Source organism: Phocoena sinus, chromosome 14 (assembly GCF_008692025.1).
Source record: "Phocoena sinus isolate mPhoSin1 chromosome 14, mPhoSin1.pri, whole genome shotgun sequence".
Classification (NCBI taxonomy): domain Eukaryota; kingdom Metazoa; phylum Chordata; class Mammalia; order Artiodactyla; family Phocoenidae; genus Phocoena; species Phocoena sinus.
In genome coordinates, this window is record NC_045776.1 from 2,416,935 (window position 1) to 2,435,360 (window position 18,426).

The 18,426-nt window shown below is 45.2% G+C and overlaps 1 protein-coding gene across 9 annotated transcripts in view; it reads right to left on the reverse strand.

The window, feature by feature from the left end:
- The window catches only part of ZNF236 (zinc finger protein 236), a 101,712-nt gene that overhangs the window by 70,293 nt on the left and 12,993 nt on the right, over positions 1 to 18,426 (reverse strand). For all 9 annotated transcript variants that reach the window (XM_032654483.1, XM_032654484.1, XM_032654479.1 and 6 more), the window contains exons 2-7: positions 18,238 to 18,380; positions 16,633 to 16,797; positions 7,357 to 7,535; positions 4,691 to 4,815; positions 4,217 to 4,389; positions 1,656 to 1,799 (exon numbers count right to left, since the gene is read on the reverse strand). In XM_032654483.1, the coding sequence (XP_032510374.1) occupies positions 1,656 to 1,799; positions 4,217 to 4,389; positions 4,691 to 4,815; positions 7,357 to 7,535; positions 16,633 to 16,797; positions 18,238 to 18,380 (929 nt within the window). The remainder of the gene's footprint in view (positions 1 to 1,655; positions 1,800 to 4,216; positions 4,390 to 4,690; positions 4,816 to 7,356; positions 7,536 to 16,632; positions 16,798 to 18,237; positions 18,381 to 18,426) is intronic.

Genomic DNA, 18,426 nt, shown 5'->3' on the forward strand with positions numbered 1-18,426 from the left:
CATTCTGCCACCAGGGACCCCAATTTTAAGAGCTGGTTCCCTGGCCAATTATAGGTAACCCTGGAGTTCAACCAGCTCTGGTCACACATAAAAAGTTCAGAGGCAGGTTTCCTGATGCTCCCCTTCTTAAATGCAGGCAACCAAGAACTATAAGACATCTGAAAGAAGAAGGAGTGGGGAGATGCACAAGAGAGACAATTCAATGACTAGAAGAGAACTTTTAAGAGAAAATGCTGATTAGATTTCAAAGGAAAGTACATCAAACCAGAAAAGAGTATCTTCAAAAAGAAACAATCAGATCACAAGGAAAGATCTCAGAAATTAAAAACCTTACTAGCTTAAAAAAAATTCAAGGAAAGAATTACAAGATAAAGTTGAAAAAACCCTCCAAAGTAAAGCACAAAGGTCAAGATTTAGAAAATGGGAGAGGCAAAATGAGACAGTGTTCAGAGGGCTGGACACTGACCCCCAGACAGTCCTGAGAAACAGTACGTATAACCTGACACAGAGCGCTCTTGCACACGCAGATGAGGGTAAAAGGTGGCGTGGATCACAGGTTTCCAAACCCCTATACTACATTTTCAGTTTTTTACTGAGCCTATAAATTTTAAAAATGATTTGTATTATCATTCCAGATAAGCCACTACATCTACATATTTGATTCGCATACTGCCAAAGGAAATGAATATTTGCTTGATTTATACACTGAAAATTTTATTTAAAAAATACTCAGTCCAAAAGAGAATTTAAGACATAATTATTAGACTCTAACTATTCTCCAGTTTTAGAGCTTCTTTACAACATCCTCCCTGATCAAGAGTAAGCTGAGGAATCGTCCTAAGCTGCAAGTGTTGTGAGAAAAGAAAAGAAAAAGTAAACACTGACGGTGAGCCTCGTGCTTGGGAGCTAAATATGAACTAGGCCCATTTTCTGGTTTGGTAGGAGGCAGCTGCTGACTTAACACAGACTATCGGCTGACGGCACTCACGAGCTACTTCAACACTCCCGAGACTTGTACGTCCAAAGTCTCTGTTGCTGGTTAGGACACCAAACTCTATGCTTAGATGCTGCCATTTATGATCACTTGGGAGGGTAGTAGAAGTAGCAGATCAAGGCTGAGCTATGAAAGCCTACAAAAAAGGAGTAAAAGGGGGTGTGTTTGGGGGTCATACAATTTTAAATACATGTACTGAAAAATACAACTGAGTTTCCCAAAAGTCCAAGGTCTCAGGAAAAAGTATCACTGTCACAGTAGACCTGGAGAAATATTACTTTAAAGAGAGACGTGATTCTTAAAGTATAACATAAGGATAAAGAATATTCAATAATAATCATCAATAACACTGACCATAGGAATTACAATTTCATAAATTAATGACTACATGATTACATTTTGTCTTATTTCTAACCGGTTCAGATGACAGTCCATAAATCAGAATCACGTAATATTATTCTAAAGTTTTTAAAAATTTGATTTCCTTTCACTCATTAAACAAACAAATAAAAGTAGCACCATACTTCCATGTAGGAAACTTCCATAGCATCTTTACGGTACTAAATTGCTATTCTAAATAATATTCAATTTTCAAGGTCATAATTAAGATGACAGATTTTGGTAAAAGAACACCTGCTATCAACCAGCTTACTAAGCTTACCGTTAAAACGTGAGCAGTCTCTCCAGCACTTGTTGAATTCTGTGGCCCACCCATATGCATCTTGCTGATATGAGTGTTCAGGCTACCTAAACTTTTAAATACACAACTACATTCTGTACAATTATAGGTAGGGCCATTCTTGACCTTAAAAAAGAAAAAAGAAGTTTTTACAATTGTTAGATTAAAATATTTAAATTATGGCATATCATAATTTATCATTCAATTAAAATGACAGAAATAATCTAACCCTTTATCATACCTTTTCTTATAAGTTAGGTAGGTCTAGAATCAATGACCCAACTCTTTAATCAATATTGCCAGAATGAGATTAATTGAAATTTCAGTCTTTTCTATAAATCAGAACTGGCAGAACCGGTTAAGTGAAAAATCACAGTTTTCAGTTATTGTGCGCTAGTAAAAAAAATGTCTGACATGTTCTCAACTTCTTAAACAGTTAAGCACAGTGTGCGATAACGAAGGCCAGTTAGATATAATTGTACTCTGAGCCTTGAACATACAAGTCAGTATGGATGGCCACGCAATGTATACATTTTCCATCACCAAGTCCAATCGTCCACGGCAGTGACTACTTCTTTTTGTTTGTTTTTTTTAATAGTGACTACTTTTTAACACTATGACAGAGCCAAGAGTGGACTACAGGGCAGTAGCAGGGACAGGGCCACCCAGGCACAGAGGAAGCACCTACAGTATCCTCTCTGCACTACTCAACAAGCCCAGCCGGCTCTGAACTTGGCTAAGACCTCCACTCCACCTAGCACCTTGCCAAGAATGAACTTTACGGCTTTAGACTCATCACAGGATTAGATAATGTTACAAGCAATCTTTAGAGGTTGCTCCTGTCCCACCGCAGGTCCCAGGGTGTCCCCAGGCTGGGGGCAGGCGAGTCCCCGGCCTTCCCTGAAAGGGTTTCCTAAAGCTGGGAGCACCAACGAGGACGCCCTGGGACTGTTCTCAGGGGCCATTTTCCAGTTGCTGTGCATTTAAACACACTGTTACTCCTCAGCGACCTTTACACAGAGGGAGCTCCACGAGAGTCACTTCCACAGCCCACATTTGTTCCTCTCAGATCGGAAGGTAACCTCATGAGTACGTACATGCTCCTCCTAGTGTCTCTGGGTCTTAGATAATAAAACCTAGTCTTTAAAAGCAACTTCACTGCATATGAGATTCTCAGTCTCTTTACAAACTATATGAAGTATGTAGGGTTTTCTTCATTTTAGTGTTACTTAAGGATTTACTCCAAGGAAAAAATTAAAAGATATACATATGCTTTTAGGAATGTGATGCTTTTCATCCTCCAAAGTATTGTAGTTATATAAAATAAATGATCCATGATAAAAGTATTTGTGTTGCTTAAGTATTTCTTCATAACCTACAGTTAGACTAAATAAGACACCAAATCATGACAACTAACAAGAGCAAAGGTGGGGACTTCCCTGGTGGTCCAGTGGCTAAGAATCCGCCTTCCAATGCACGGGACACGGGTTCGATCCCTGGTCATGGAACTAAGATCCCACATGCCGCATGGCTACTGAGCCCGCACGCCGCACCTAGAGAGAGGCCCACAGGCCACCAGAGAGAAGCCTGCGCGCCACAACAAAGAGCCCAATGCAGCCAAAAATAAATAAATATTTAAAAAAATAATAATAAGAGCAAAGCTGAACCAATTTAAGAGAAATACTTCCAGAGTTTGCAAATCAGTATTACTTGGAGACAACAAAAAAATTAGAAACATCAGTTTGGCTGAAATAGTTAGCTAACATGCAGTGTGGAGGGAAATACACCAACCAGGGCTCTGTTTGATAGAAAATGTGAATGGGCCCATATGCAAGGTCAGCAATACTGGCACCAGACAAATACTTTCTCCTCAATTTCATTTGTCTCTCAGTTTCTTACACTTGGAAGTGTCTGTTTCAGGTTCACTAAAGGGATGACATAGGTTAGCATTCAGATTGACGGACCACAACTAAGAATGGTATTATGATTATTTCCAAACATTTATTCATCAAAGGTATAATACTGTTGGTAAAAAGACAAAAAATAGTATTTTATATTTCCCCCATGTATAATAAGCCAGAAAGGTTCAAATGTGTGCATATATATGTGTGTCTGCGTATATGTGTATGTATGTGTGTATATCTGTGTGTGCATGTGTGTATGTCTTGTGTGTGTATATATGTGTGTGTCTGCGTGTATGTGTGTATGTCTGTGTTATTGTGGCCTCTCCCGTTGCGGAGCACAGGCTCCGGACGCACAGGCCCAGCGGCCATGGCTCACGGGCCCAGCCGCTCCGCGGCATGTGGGATCTTCCCGGACCAGGGCACGAACCCGTGTCCCCTGCATCGGCAGGCGGACTCTCAACCACTGCGCCACCAGGGAAGCCCACATATATGTATTTTTTTAAACAGGGTCTGCTCTGCACAAATTCTTCGTCTACATTTAAAATGGAGAATTTCTCAGGTTCACTCTTAAGAGCCATCCGTGCAGCCTGCGACGTACTGCACGCCTGTGAGGACCACACCCCCAAGTGTGACGCTTACCTCTGAGTGAACTCTCTGCACGTGTGACTGGAGATTCCCTTTCTGAGAAAAAGCGGCAGGACAAAAGGCACAGGCGTGGGGTTTTTCACCTGTATGCTTAATCATGTGAGTTTGCAGCGCCCCCTTCTGGTTAAAAGCTTTTCCACATTCGCTACATTTAAATGGTCTTTCACCTAGAGAGGGAGAAAAATGATCAAAACATCACTCCATACGGTGCCAGCATCTGATGGATTAAAAGAAAATACTTAAGTTACCCACACTCAAGACCCCGAACCTACCCCTCCAGACAGAACGTTCCCCTGTGGCCGCAGACTCACACATCTCACTACCTACTCAAAATCTCACAAGTAACACCAAGGTTATCAGCAAACTACGGAAAAGGCAAGATTAAAGTTCAGGTCTAGCTGGCTCTAAAGCACCTTTGCTTCCCTCAAGGTCGCACGGGAAATCACCCAAAGTAAACGTATCTCGTACCTGTGTGTATCCTAATATGCCGAGTTAACTGGCTTGGCTTTTGGAACGTCTTCCCGCAGTGTGGGCATGAATACGTGAATCCACTCCTGTCAATGTTCCGATTATAAGACCTTGTACTTGACACCCTAGTATAAGTAGAGGGAAAATACTCAGTGAGTCGAATCCCTTGTGCCACCACTTCTAAATCGAAATCCTACGGGAAAGGTTAGGCCCACTGGCCACCAGAATGTGCTTTAATGAGGAATCAATCACATATAAGTGTGTAGGACACACACACACATCCATGTATTAGTTTTGTGTATCAATATCATAAAACTCATTGTTTTGGTCGGGGAGGAGGAGAGTCGGAATGTCTCTTCTAGATAAAGCTTTCCCTGTGATGATGAAACACAGACCTGTGCAGGTGTGGTTTCTACGTCGACACAAGTGTGGGCTGCCTGCTCCAGGCTCCTCCTAGACGCTGATGATCTCCAACAACTCGGACCCCTCCTCTGCACAGCAGCCCTGGGCACCTAACTCTGTAGCTGACATCCCCTGAAGGCTCCTGGGCGCCTCAAACCTAGTCAGTCCCAAATGAAGCCCTGTTAATTCTCAGCCTGCTCCTTTCCACAACAGGAGACGGCAGCTCCCAGCTGTGAAGTTTAAACCTTAGAAGTTACACTGGATTCTTCCTTCTCCCTCACCCCTGACTTCAAGTCCATCTCCAGAAGCTGCTGGTCTCACCCCAAAACACCTCCAAAGAAGCTCCCGTCTCTCCACCCTGCAGCCACCAGCGTGGCCTGAGAGGAGCACCGCCATTCTGTGGCCCCGATCCATGGGTCTCCCTGCTTCAACCTCACCCACACAGCAGCCAGGCTGCGGCCTGAAGGCTGGGCAGCCAGATCCGTGGGCCAAACCCTCCCAGGTTTTCCCGTGGCCCCTGGGGTAACACCTGCGTTCCCAGATGGGCTCAGCGCCCTCCAGCTCCGAGACCCGGCCGCCTCACACTCAGCCCCGTGAGCTCCACTCCACCCCGCAGCCGGCTCCCATCACACCGGCCTCCCCCTGCGGCTCAGACTGTGGCAACTGCCCCTCTCCCCGCCCACCAGGCCCAGAATGCCCCCCAGACCTGCAGGGCCGTCTCCCCCTGCTCCTCACCTGGGTCCCACTTCAAACGGCCATCCTAAGAAAGGCCTACATCAGACAGGTGCCTCAGCAACTGCCCATCCCTGGAGCGTCACCCCAGGTGAATCCAATCCTACTTCCTTCTCAACACGCCCACTGCCTGAAGCCTGCACCGGCTAATCCGATTGCTTGGCCGCTGTCTGTCTCCCCTGCTAAACGGCAGCTCCGCGAGAGGGAGGCAGCCTGCCCGGCCCCCGGAAGGCCCAGGGGCCGGCGCGCTCTAGTGAGCGGTGACCACGTACGCACCTTCAGTTGCCTCTCCAAGACCTTCGGGGACAATCAAAAGAGCCTGTGCTAGAACATCATCACAATAAAAATCTAGTGTGATAGGACACATGCGTTACGTTTTGGGAGTTTAAAAATCGCCGAAATAACAAAGCATCAGGTGGGAACCACATTAGTCAACAACCAGCCATATGAAGGGAGTGGGAAAGACAGGAGAACTTTGATCATATGGAGATGTTCAGTCCACGCTTCCAAAACACAATGCCAAAGAGAATACATAAATACTACAAAGCATTCAGGCACTTTACAAACTTTATTAACTGGTGTGGGACCTTTTGCTGTGGTGGTGCTTGTTATTAAACAGTACAGAGAGCTCCTAAATACTGGAGCTTGGAAGGGTGGCAAGTTAAACTGATGATACTGTCATTAAAAAGTTAATCGATACGGGCTTTTATAGTTTGCTGTAGAGATCAGCTCAACGAGTGTGACCACTGATCACCACCATTGGCTAACTTAGCACAAAGGGCCAGGAACAACTCTGCATTTCATATCACTAAGAGAAGGAAATAGCAGTAAAAAAATATATAATCAGGAATACGTCAAATACAAAATTTCGAAGCCATGTTAAGTTTTACTAGGAATAAATGTATATATGTATGTAAACACAGGCGTGGTTGCGAATATTATGAGCACTAAAGCCAGACTACTAGGGTTCAAATCCCTAACACTTGACTTATGGCTGTAAAACCTTGGGAAAGTTACTTGGTCTCTCTAGTCTACCTTTTCTCATCTGCAAAATGGGGACATAAAAGTATCAGGTCTGAAGGGTTGTTTGTAATGATAAAATGAAGTTTTACTTATATATTTATATACACACTAAGCACAGTAACTATTTAAACATGTAAGTTCTAAATAGGTAGTATAAATAAACCAATTCAGTAAAAAGGGTGCCAATGTGGCCTTTGTGAATCCACTCTACACACCTTGTTACCTGCCCATAAAAATGTATTGCCAACAATACTCTGTTCTACACCTTTTAACATTATAATGTAGCTAAAAACGTCTATCCACACAGTCTGACACTTAAATTTTCGACCTTTCCTGTCCTACTGTAGACACAACACATAACACATGCTACAAAAGACATCCCGACACCACATGAGATGAGTTGCCCTGTTCTTGCTTCTAAAGCAGCCAAGATGTGTAACCAGTCATAGCAAAGCACGCCCATTTTTAAGGTACCGTATAATTTTTTTAGCCCACGAAAAGGCTCACACCTAATCTTATAATGCGTCTTCATGTGCTCCCTCAGCTGTGATGACGTCTCGAACTCCTTCCTGCAGGCCTTGCAGGCGTGAGTCCGGCTCGCAGCCAGCTCCTGGCGGTGCTCCTCCATGTGGATGGCCAGCTGGCTCTGCAGGGTGAACTCATCCCCACACTCAGAGCAGATGAGGTTCTGCAAAGGCAAAGACCGCCCGTGAGCAGAGCAAACACTTCAGAGCCATCACCTCTTGAAAGAACTCATACTGTAAATGGCTGATACACAAAGGATGCTTTCCTCTGGAACAAACACTATTTCACCTCTCAACAAATATATCATCATGTCCAAATATGAACATATAAAAATGATTTCTTTCCTGATAGAAACATAGGGAGAAGGATGAGAGAACAATACAATTTCTGAGCAAAGCGAATTGTTTCAAACTGGCTGCTGGGTAAACGGCACTTTGTCCATCTATGCTGTGAAAACTTTAAAGAGAAGCAGAATGACTTCAATACCACAAAAGCGTCAGGAAAGAATTTAAATTAAGGTGACAGTTTAATAGACTACCTTAAAACAAAATGACAGCTGGTAAATTTTTAAATGGAAACACCTATCATTCTTTCAATCTGGTTTACGGGTAGTCGATTACGAGAGGTCCGCGACTCTGTCCGGAAGTGCCTGGCTGAGCACCCGAACAGAGCTATGGCATAAGTATAAAATACACACAGGATTTCAAAGACTTACTGAAAAAAAAAAAAAGGAAGAATGTAAAATAGCTCAACTTTTAACATTTGAATTAGAATATTTTGGATATATTTTCATAAATATATTAAAATAAAATATATTTCATCTGTTTTCTTTTTAACTTTTGGAAATAGAGCCACTATAAATTTTAAATTACTCAAATGTCAATGAGGATAGCACCGGTCCAGATGTTCTGGAGTTGGGCCTTGGTTCACGTGAAGGCTGCCGGTCACCAGCGGTGTGTACCTGGGGGTGTTGACCACTCAAAGTCTGTGAAACAGTGGTGACAGCAATGCCTGCCCTCACAGGGTTGTTATAAAGTTAAGTACAACGGTGCATGTAAGATGCTGAACGGTGCCTGGCACAGAGGAAGTACTCAGTAATGAACTGTTGACTCAGTACAAAGTTCAATGAGTTTACTCATGTGACCTTCTATAATACAATTATTTATTTAAATGATCCAAACATGGAGAAGAATGAGTGTAACCTGTCAATGAGAATAAACTATTATTTCCAAACAACGAAATATATAGCTATTTCTTCCCATCAGACTTTCTTCTAATTACTCCACCTGACAGTCTCGTAAATGCATAGAAACAGCATTAACACGAGGTTGTTCACTGATACTACTCAGAGCATCCTTTGCAGAAAAGACAAGGATGAATGGAATACTTTGAGCAATCCAATAATGACGCCAACTTAAGTAACTTTAAATTAGTGTTACTATATAATAATTTAAGGAAATAATGAACTGTCTTGTTAGTATCTTGCTGATAATAAAGGAATTTCTTTCTTGGGAACTGTCAAAAATTTAAAAACCACCTAACAAAATTTGCTGCCTATCTTGAGTGTAGCACTGGGGGCATCCACACCCTGAATCTGTACAGCAAGGTATTCTCCTTTCACTAATGACTTACAATCACGAGATAAACCCTGACTTGTTACCCTCCCACCCGCACCCTGACTCTTTCATTGCTTTGGCTCAGACCCATCCTCTTTTCAGGTACTTTTTCACCAAATGAGCAGGTTAGTATATTTCAGGAGACATCTACATGGATATTACTCAGAAACTGATCAGAATTTTCTGAGTGGAAACTCTGGTTTATGTACAATTTGCTCATACGGCGAAAGCAGGATCAAGTACATGCTGGGCCACAACCGAAACAGGCCTCGTGATGGAAGGTTTCGTGCTGCCGCTGTGTTACACCCAGCCAGACCCAGGAGCCAGGATGGGCCTCCCTCCCTGCCCAGGACCTGGCACCTCGAGCAAGTCTTAGTGGGGAGTGCGAGGCCTGTGCGCAGCTGGCGGACGTCCACTTTACTGCGTTCCCCGCAGTCGGAGCTCCCAGCAGGCCCTCTAGGCAGAGGCAGTGGCTAGTGCCTGCCCCAGAAGCAGGTGGTCCTGGGGGAATTCCAGTGACCGCTAAGTGGCCAGCAGATCATCCAGGGAAACATATGGCATTCTTATCAGCCCCCATCTGGCTGAAGATATAATAATTTTTAAAAGTCAGAGTATAAAATACGATAAATACTAACCAACCGCCTTTCGGCTACTCACCCCGTAACGCTTGCCCTTCCCGCCTCCCCTCCCCCGGGTCCACCCACGACCTTTCTCTGCACCCCCGTTCCCTCTCTCAGAGCCCCCAGGCTCCAATGCCCCAGTGCTGTCCTTGCTCCTGCCCGGGCTTTCTCAGCAGCCATTCTTCCTTTCCTACAGGAGTCTGCCTCAAGATGGCGCTCAGTGCAGGAGAGAAACCTTAGCCCACTCCACAGGGCACGGCCCTCCTCCAAGCCCCAGCAGCACTGGTTTCCATCACCGTCCCCTGGGCTCATCTCTTGGCCGGTGTCACCCTGTTCAGAGGCAGGCCCAGCTGGGGAGTGGAGGGCCACCTCACAGGGCCCCTCTGCCCTGTGAGGGGGGCGGGAAGCCCCGTGCAGACCGGTCCATCCCGCATCACCTGGCTGAGTCTTGGTGCTGCCGGTGGAGAGACGACACAGGCGGGGAATCGGAACACGCCCTGCTTCTGCCCAGCAGAGGATGGAAGGCCGGCTTCTAGCCGGGCTCTCTAACACCATCGAGGGGAGGGGGCGGCGATCTGGGTGCCACCTCCTTCCGCCAGGAGACGGATGCAAGATTAGCTCCCTGCTGAATCCCGGGGGTCAGGGGAGCAGAGGGCCATCTGCTTGCAGGGGACTGCAGGAGAGCAGGCTGGCGTAGACGATCGCTCTCCTCCCAGCCCCGCCGAGCTCTTCAGTGGGTATTTGGCTGGAATAGGGTTGGCAGCGTCAACAAGATTTTCTCTTGTGAGACCACCTTCTTCCCAGTTTGGGCTGTTGGCAACCAATCTTCTGGCGTGTTTTCATCTACGCCTGCTGGCAGAAGGCTGCAGGCTCTTCCAGCACCCTGCCCAGGTGTACAGCAGGCAAAAAAGCAGCTCAGGGGACTCGCTGCCACACGTTCCTCAAGTCCTGAAAGCCCTCAGCTGCCCGCCTCCTTCTCCCCACCCTCAGGAGCCTCTAGATCTCTCGGCTGTGTGATTTCTATGTATTTTCAGTTGTAAGAGGGGCACAAAGGGTCTACTTCATCTTAGCTGGATTCTTATCGGTTAATTTTAAGTGCAACTAAAGGTAAGGAATTGTTCCTGTGGTCGATACTAATATACCACATTCAAATCAATTAACTAAGAAATGAAAACATACAAAATAGGCAAAGGTAGCTAAAATGCATTATTTAACATACATGGACAAGACTGATAATTGTGTTCCAGTATCTATTCTTCTTCTATACAACGATGGGTTTCTTAGCTGAGCACACGGCTGTGTGCCGACCTTCCTGACACTAACCACCCTGTGTGGCGACTGTGCCCCTTCCGCTCGACGGGATGGCAGCAGGCTGACGCTCCGCCCACCTCTGGATCTGGCCTTCCCACGGCAGACGCGCCACCTCCCTCCCTCCCCCACTCCCTCCGCTGTAAGCCACGTGGTACAAGAAACACTCACAGAGAGCAGAGCACGTGGGGTCCCGGACTACCTCGGCCACCCCACCAGCTCTGTACTGTACGACACCAGACTGTTAGGTGAGAGAGGAAAACTCCCAACCTGCACCCGAACACAACCCTTTTTTTAAAAAAGAGCACCCGATTTTCTACATATCGCCAACACATTTTCCATCAGAAATAAGCACTGCAAACCTTTCTTGTTGTCGTTGTTCTGCTCATGTGAAACCGCTGGTCCTGACTTCCTGTTCGGCATGGGGTTACTAAGGTCAAGTTACTGAATGTCACTTCTCAGCTTCCAGAGCCTTGTCCCCAGCAGCACAGTGGCGCAAGGGCAAGAAGATAAAGCATTTTCACGGTTTCCATCCCCAGCTTCAAACCAGTTACACAAAAGCCTCCCTTCTGACTATTCCAGCCCTGTTCCTCTCCTGTGATTATTTACTGATCTAAGAGAGAATCTGTTATATTCCAAGAGAGAAAATAGAAGACAGGTTAGTAGTAATAGAAATGAAAGTCAAGTGGTTTCAGAAAATACACGCTTCTCAAAGGCCTTTTGGGGAAAAAAAAACTGGGCGTCAGAAACTATGAACTGTTTACGCTCCTACAACAGTGAAAGACAAAGACAGCTGGAGCTTCACCACTGCAGCAAGGATGCAGATGAGACCAGGCTGCCCACGCTGCCATCACAGCTGCTGCGCATGACGGGGCTGCCACCTCAGGAGACGACGTCACAGCAACGAGAAACCGACACAAGGAAACGGGGTAAAGGCAGACATCAGAGACTGTGAGCTCCACTTGGGGGACAGTGTGGAAAAGAATCTGGACAAAGGGTGTGGAAGAGAAAACAGAATGCAGGGAAGGTTTTGAAAATAATGTATAAAAACCTAAGAGTGTCTGGAAATGCTGAATTACCGTTATTTCTCTTTCCAGTCATGGAGGAGGTAGAGAAAATTTTTAAAGGTGTATCTGAAGAAGCATTAGGATGGAGCACAGCAGTTTGGCTGGCCTGCATCGGTGGTGTGCGGCTGGCAGAGGTGCGGGGCCCCGGCTCAGGGGCACACCCGCCCTATGCCATCACCCCCAGGGCTGGGTCCACCCGGGGCGCCAGGACGGTCGGAACGGCTTCAATCATCTGCCCCCACCCCACCCGCCGCAGTGAGCCCCCTTGAGGATTGACGCACGCGTGCGCGCACACACGCGCGCACACACACACACCAGGCTTCACCACCTTGCTGATGCGGCCTAGACCGCATGTTACATCGTTTCAACCCTCTGCCAACAAGTGACTCATTCGCTATCCCGTCACACACGCTTCGTAAACCAGAACCTTGATGCGAACAACCATCTGACCTCCTACCGGGCTGAAGGGCACTGTGAAGAGGCCACGCACTCCCCTCCCACCCAACACACACAGATCCGTTCGCAGCCACGACCCCTGTATTACGTGTAACACAACCCACGTATCTGTCCCTGGTCAGGCTCTGCTCCCACTTCCCAAAAGCAGGCCTCCCACACCCATGCCTCTCTCCACCACCGCATTCTTCTGTGAAGACAAGGCAACGTCTCCATTTCACAGAGAAAAATGAGGCTCTGCAGCCCCAATCCAGCCCGAGAGGGAGGCGGCAGTGACCGTAACAGACTCGCAGGGGCCAAGGGACAGCAGACGCCCTCAAGGGAAGACACACGACCCTCGACAACCGTCCCACGTCACACGGACGACTGGCTCAATACCGTTCAGTTTCAATGACATCGTAACGTCGTGAAGCTGGCTTTCAGTAGTTGCTGTGGTTAAAAAGCAGGGAATGAGTGAAAATCAATGTGAAACAGGAAATTGCAGGGTTTAAAAAGCTACGAAGTACCTAATTTACATACGGTAGTTTTTCAAATGGCTACTAAGTTACTTAAGACATAAATACTTACTGGACCTCTTAGATTTAACTGCTTCAGAAAAAGAACTCTTAGCGTTTGGCTCAGTGGAAAACTTGCTGAGACGCAGAGACTATGGAAGCTGCAAACCGAGAAAGGGAAAGCTGCCCTAAGCCAGCAGGAAGGGCCTGGACTCCCACTGTCACACCTGCATCCCCTGTCCACCCGAACCTGTCCTCACGCTTTTCTTCTAGGGTCAAAGGCAGAGGTATCTCTTCTGCTCACAACTCCCTTCTCCACCTACTCTCATAGGAAGTCAGTCCTTGCCCCTCCCGATGGAGACATCTGAAGATGGATGATTAGAGCAACGTTAAATTCTTGAGCGTGGTAACTGTTTTGTGATAATGAGGAAAAGCGTCTTTGTTTTTAGGGGATACAACTGAAGTATTTAGAGGTGCAGTAGTAACATGACGCCTGCAACTATTTCAAAATTGTTCGAAAATTTGAGGGGTGTGATCTGGTTTACTTTAAAACCCCCCATGTACTAGGTGAAAACAAAACCAAACCAAAAATCTCATCACCTAATTATTATTTGTAGATGAGGTTGTACACCTGAAAACTCAGAGAATCTGGTAGAACAGCAGGCTACAAAACCAATATACAAAAATGCACTGCTTTCCTATAGACAGATAACAAATAATACATATTTGAAAGAGCCGTTACATGGTATTTTTTTAAAAAAAAAGGAACAAATTTAAATAATGTGCTGAACCCATCTGAACAAAACATTACTGAATATCTTGACAATAAAGATTCAATATTTTAAACATGTTCAATTCTCCCCTTTAACAATCTAAGAATTTAATGCAATCAAAATTAAAATACCAATTAATTTTTAATTAGGCAAAATTCTAAAGTCCACATTAATAATAAACCAGAAAAGTAAAATAAGAAACATACAAACATTTGTTTATCATTACAAAGAGAAATACAGCAAAATCACACTGAAAACCAAGACCGTGGTCCCAGGAATGGGGCAGGGTTACAGAAAGGAGCCAGTCTCCTGAGTGCCCCTCGTTTGTTTCTTTTTGACCGCTACTACTTACTACCCTAATGTTCAAAGACTACCTCCCCGGCCCTCAATCCCTACTCTGCCTGCATGGGGCTGTCTCTGGTCTTACGAGCCCGACCCTAATTGAGGGCAGTAAACTGAGGGCCGCAGATGGTAAGAATGGGAAGGGGGCCTAAAAGAGAAAGCCAACGAATGCAACAACCCTGTACTGACCTCCGATCCGAAACGCGCTTCACGTACAGTGGTTTGGGCCAAGCAACTGTGCAACGACTTCCAGTGTTAACACAGGACCACCGAGCACACGAGGGGAGGGGCGTGCGCACTGCTGGGAGCCCCGCCCCGCCGTGGAGGAAGGGACACACAACCAGGAACTGGGGGGCAGGTGGGCGCCCTGTACAGAGGGGCTGAGGTTGGAGGAATGAGTGTGAACTCAGGATTTCTGAAATACAGGTGCGCCCTACACCTTGTGGACCTGCAATAGAAGACACGGTGGGATTTTAAAAAATGGTGATTGTACACTTGGGAAGCATTTCTAGGCCAATCGTAAGAGCCAGAACCCGTCAATGAGTAGACTGCTCACTGCAGCTACGCACAAAGGGCAGAAACAACCTGCGCGGAGACCTGCTGGTCATGACGCGGGTGTACACAATGCACACAGTGTGACACCATGCGGCTGCTGCAACAACACCTAAGACAGAGCCAACTGAAGAAAAAGCACAGAATACTGCTACTGCGTGGTATTCCCGGGGATGCAGAGACGTGTACGCACACGGAAAGCCCCTGCGAGGATGCAGAAGAGACTGCTGTGCAGGCAGCTCCTGGGAGGAGGACTGAACGTCGGGCTGATGGAGACTTAAGTCTCACTCTCTAACCCTTTCTCTGCTGTCTGAGTCTCACTGTGTGAACTTATTCCAAAATTAAACACGTTCTGCCTTTTAAAACGAAAACAATGGCCATTTCTGGACAGCGCTACAGCTGAGTGAGACAGGCAGGCCTGCAGTCTGCAGGAGAAGGTATAAAGCAGCATGTGCTCTTGAAAACATAACGTGGCATTCTATAAAGAACTTGAAAAAGCCTTGTTAACTCAGTAAATCCAACTCTAGGAATCTATCCTAATGAAACGATTAAAGATACATGCAAAGATGTATTATTTATAATACTGAAAAGGTATAAACAACTTAAAGGTTAAATAATAAAGGAAATGGTAAAAATATCATGATGCTATATCCAGATGCTGAAGACTTGAATAAAGCAATTTAAAATAGTGACATGGGGAAAACACTCATGATTCAGTAAGTGAAAGAGGAAAAGATGCATTCACAATGTATTAAAGGAAAAGAGCGGGTTACAAAACAGTATGTATTTGCACCAAAAAAACTATCCTTAAGTATATAAACTATTACGGGAAGTATATGTCTAGCTAAAAAAAAAAAAAAAGCCTGAAAGACTACACAGCTGACCCTTGAACAACACCAGGGTCTGGAGCGCCGACCCCGCGCGGTTGAAAATCCGAGCATAACCTCAGGGCGGCCCTCCACGTCCACGGCTCTCCACCCTTGGAGTCAGCCAACTCCGCACCATGTAGTACTGTCATACACACTGACTGAAAAACTCCACGTTGAAGTGGACCCGCACAGTTCAGACCCGCATTGTTCAAAGGTCAGCTGCATATGCGTTCTCTCCCACTGGTGTGATGATTGGTTCTTTTACATTGCTTTTGTTAATCTTTAGTTTCTAACTTTTTCCAAAATAAACATGTATTACTTATACAATAAGATTTTAAAAGATAAAAATAATTATTTTATATAAAAAATTAAAGACATAAAAAGAGGGCACAAACCGATATACAAAGTATAATAAACTCAATTTTCAGGATGCAAATTTTATATATGCAACTTAAACGCTGTATGTTTTTCTTTCTCTGTCGGAAACTATACCAAATAGTTATCTGTAATTATCCCTGGGTGACTGCTTTTTACATTTGCATTTCCCTAGTTTTCTGCGGTAACAATGGGGAGTAATACTTTAAGCAACAGCCGTGTATACGTCACAGTGAGCCCGCCCGTCCCAAGAGCAGGCAGGCCTCTCTGGTGCACACCAGCGGCACGTCCCTGTCATCCTTTACTCTGTCCCAAGACTAGGCCTGTGGACCTTTCAGGACTATTCACTGTGGTGCATAAACTGCTTTGGGTCATCATGAATTTCCTCTCTTCTCCCAAATTCCCACGTGTCAGGGGATCCAGGAGCCAAGCAAGGAGATTCTACCATCTTCAGAGGCAGAAACTTGACTTTTGGCCACTCAGAATCCTAAAAAAGTAAATTTTTATTAAGAAAAAAAGAGTGCGGGGCACCTCTGCCAGCCACTGTGGACATACTTCGATTCCCCCAATATACTACACACCAAAATGTCTCTACCCCGAGATGCTGACATGACCCCGAAATAAACACTTTACCAGTGACCTGGAGACTAGCCAAGGCAAATTTAATGATAACTGACTCCTTGAAACCTACACGAAGGCTTTTTAAGACTAGTTTAACCCTAAGGTCCTCCTGACTAAGGATCAGGCGCATTTCAAAAATCCGCGAACAAAGTATAGGCTGAAGTAATTACCTCCTCCTTTTCGTGCAGCATGACATGCGCTTTGAGACTAGCCACTCTGGAGAATTTCTTGTTACACACGGGACAGGTAGGATCCTCCCCATTGTGGGTACATTTGTGAAGTGTCAAGTTGAACTCAACATTAAAGGTTTGGGGGCACTGGTCACATCGATGTGGCTAGGTGGAGAAAAAAGTCGAGAAGCACTGAAACACAATCTTTCCACAATGAATGTCATTCAAATATTAACAAGCACCATAATCCACAGACAAGTGTTCTAAGGAACTTCTGAAGTCCTTCTGGACCTGAAGTCAATAAATCCAAAACAGACACAGTAGAGCTCCTTACAGTATTTCTCAAAGGAGTGTAAGGAGACACCACATCTATGTAGAAAATATTTCTAATAAGAAATGCTGCATATAAACATATCAGAATGTAGCCACTACGAAAATAAAAGTGAGACACTTCAACTCATTGGGTGGGATTTTTTTCCCTTCTTTTATGACAACTCTACTGCTGTAAACAAAATCACTTCAAGTAAACTAAGTAATTGTGAAAACTTTCACTAGATTTTAACAGAGTTGCTTATCCTCATCTAAAATATCCCCCAAATGGAAGGTATTCTGCCACTTACTAGTAGAAAGATAAAGTAATCACTGGTATTTCTCTTGTAAATATCAAGACCCTAATGGGTCAGTCTCTTCAGATTTTTCAGCTTGGGAGAGTAACGCCAGCGGGTACTGGTGTCGGTACCACGTTATCATAGTTACAGCAGCATCATTCATGCCGAAAGTAAGGCTGGAGTTGGTCGGATCCCGTCCTCCAGAAAAGAGATCCCTGGTGTTTTTCTGGTCTCAGATGGCTCACTAGCTTACATCCTCCTAACCTAGAGAAAAGTCGGCAATCACTCTCTTCACTGTAGTTTTAACTGCCACTTTCCAACTCTCAGGCAGCTCGTTCCATTAGCACACTAACACACCTGACATACCCCACAAGGGGCACACTTGCAAGAGAGTTCAAATCCCTATTCAAGAGAGCGCTGCTCCCTGCGGAAATAAGATCTAAAACATCTCAAGTACCTTCTTAAAATGCAAGACCACTTAAAGGTAACACTGCCTGCTGGAGAAAAACACACCAAGATAAGGGAAATTGGGGCTTCCCTGGTGGCGCAGTGGTTGAGAGTCCGCCTGCCGATGCAGGGGACATGGGTTCGTGCCCCGGTCCGGGAGGATCCCACATGCCGCGGAGCGGCTGGGCCCGTGAGCCGTGGCCGCTGAGCCTGCGCGTCCGGAGCCTGTGCTCCGCAGCGGGAGAGGCCACAGCAGTGAGAAAAAAGATAAGGGAAATTGAAACTACTGAAGAAAGTCATATTTTAAGATTATTTCTTTGTCCACTCATAAATAACTTCATTAGATTCACCAGACTAGCTCTCACTTTCTTTCATTATCTAATGATGGGTAGAAATACAACTACAACTAAAAACAAAACAGCAAAATATTTATCTACATAATATGGAATGTTCCACAATTTAGGAATAAGAAAAATGTTTACATGTTGATCTTCACAATTCCTCCAGTTTCAACGCTCACATTTCTGACATCCCTTTTTAAAATACATACCTTGTCATTTCGCTCGTGATCCCTCATGTGGCGTTGAAACTGGGACTCTTTTGGAAAAGATAGCAGACAGATTTCACATTTATGGAAGCTCGGAACTTGACAGGCATAATTAGTGTTCTCCGCATTCAATGTTAAAACTCCATCTATAAAATTGCATAAGTATAAACAATAAATACCAGTTGTTATTCT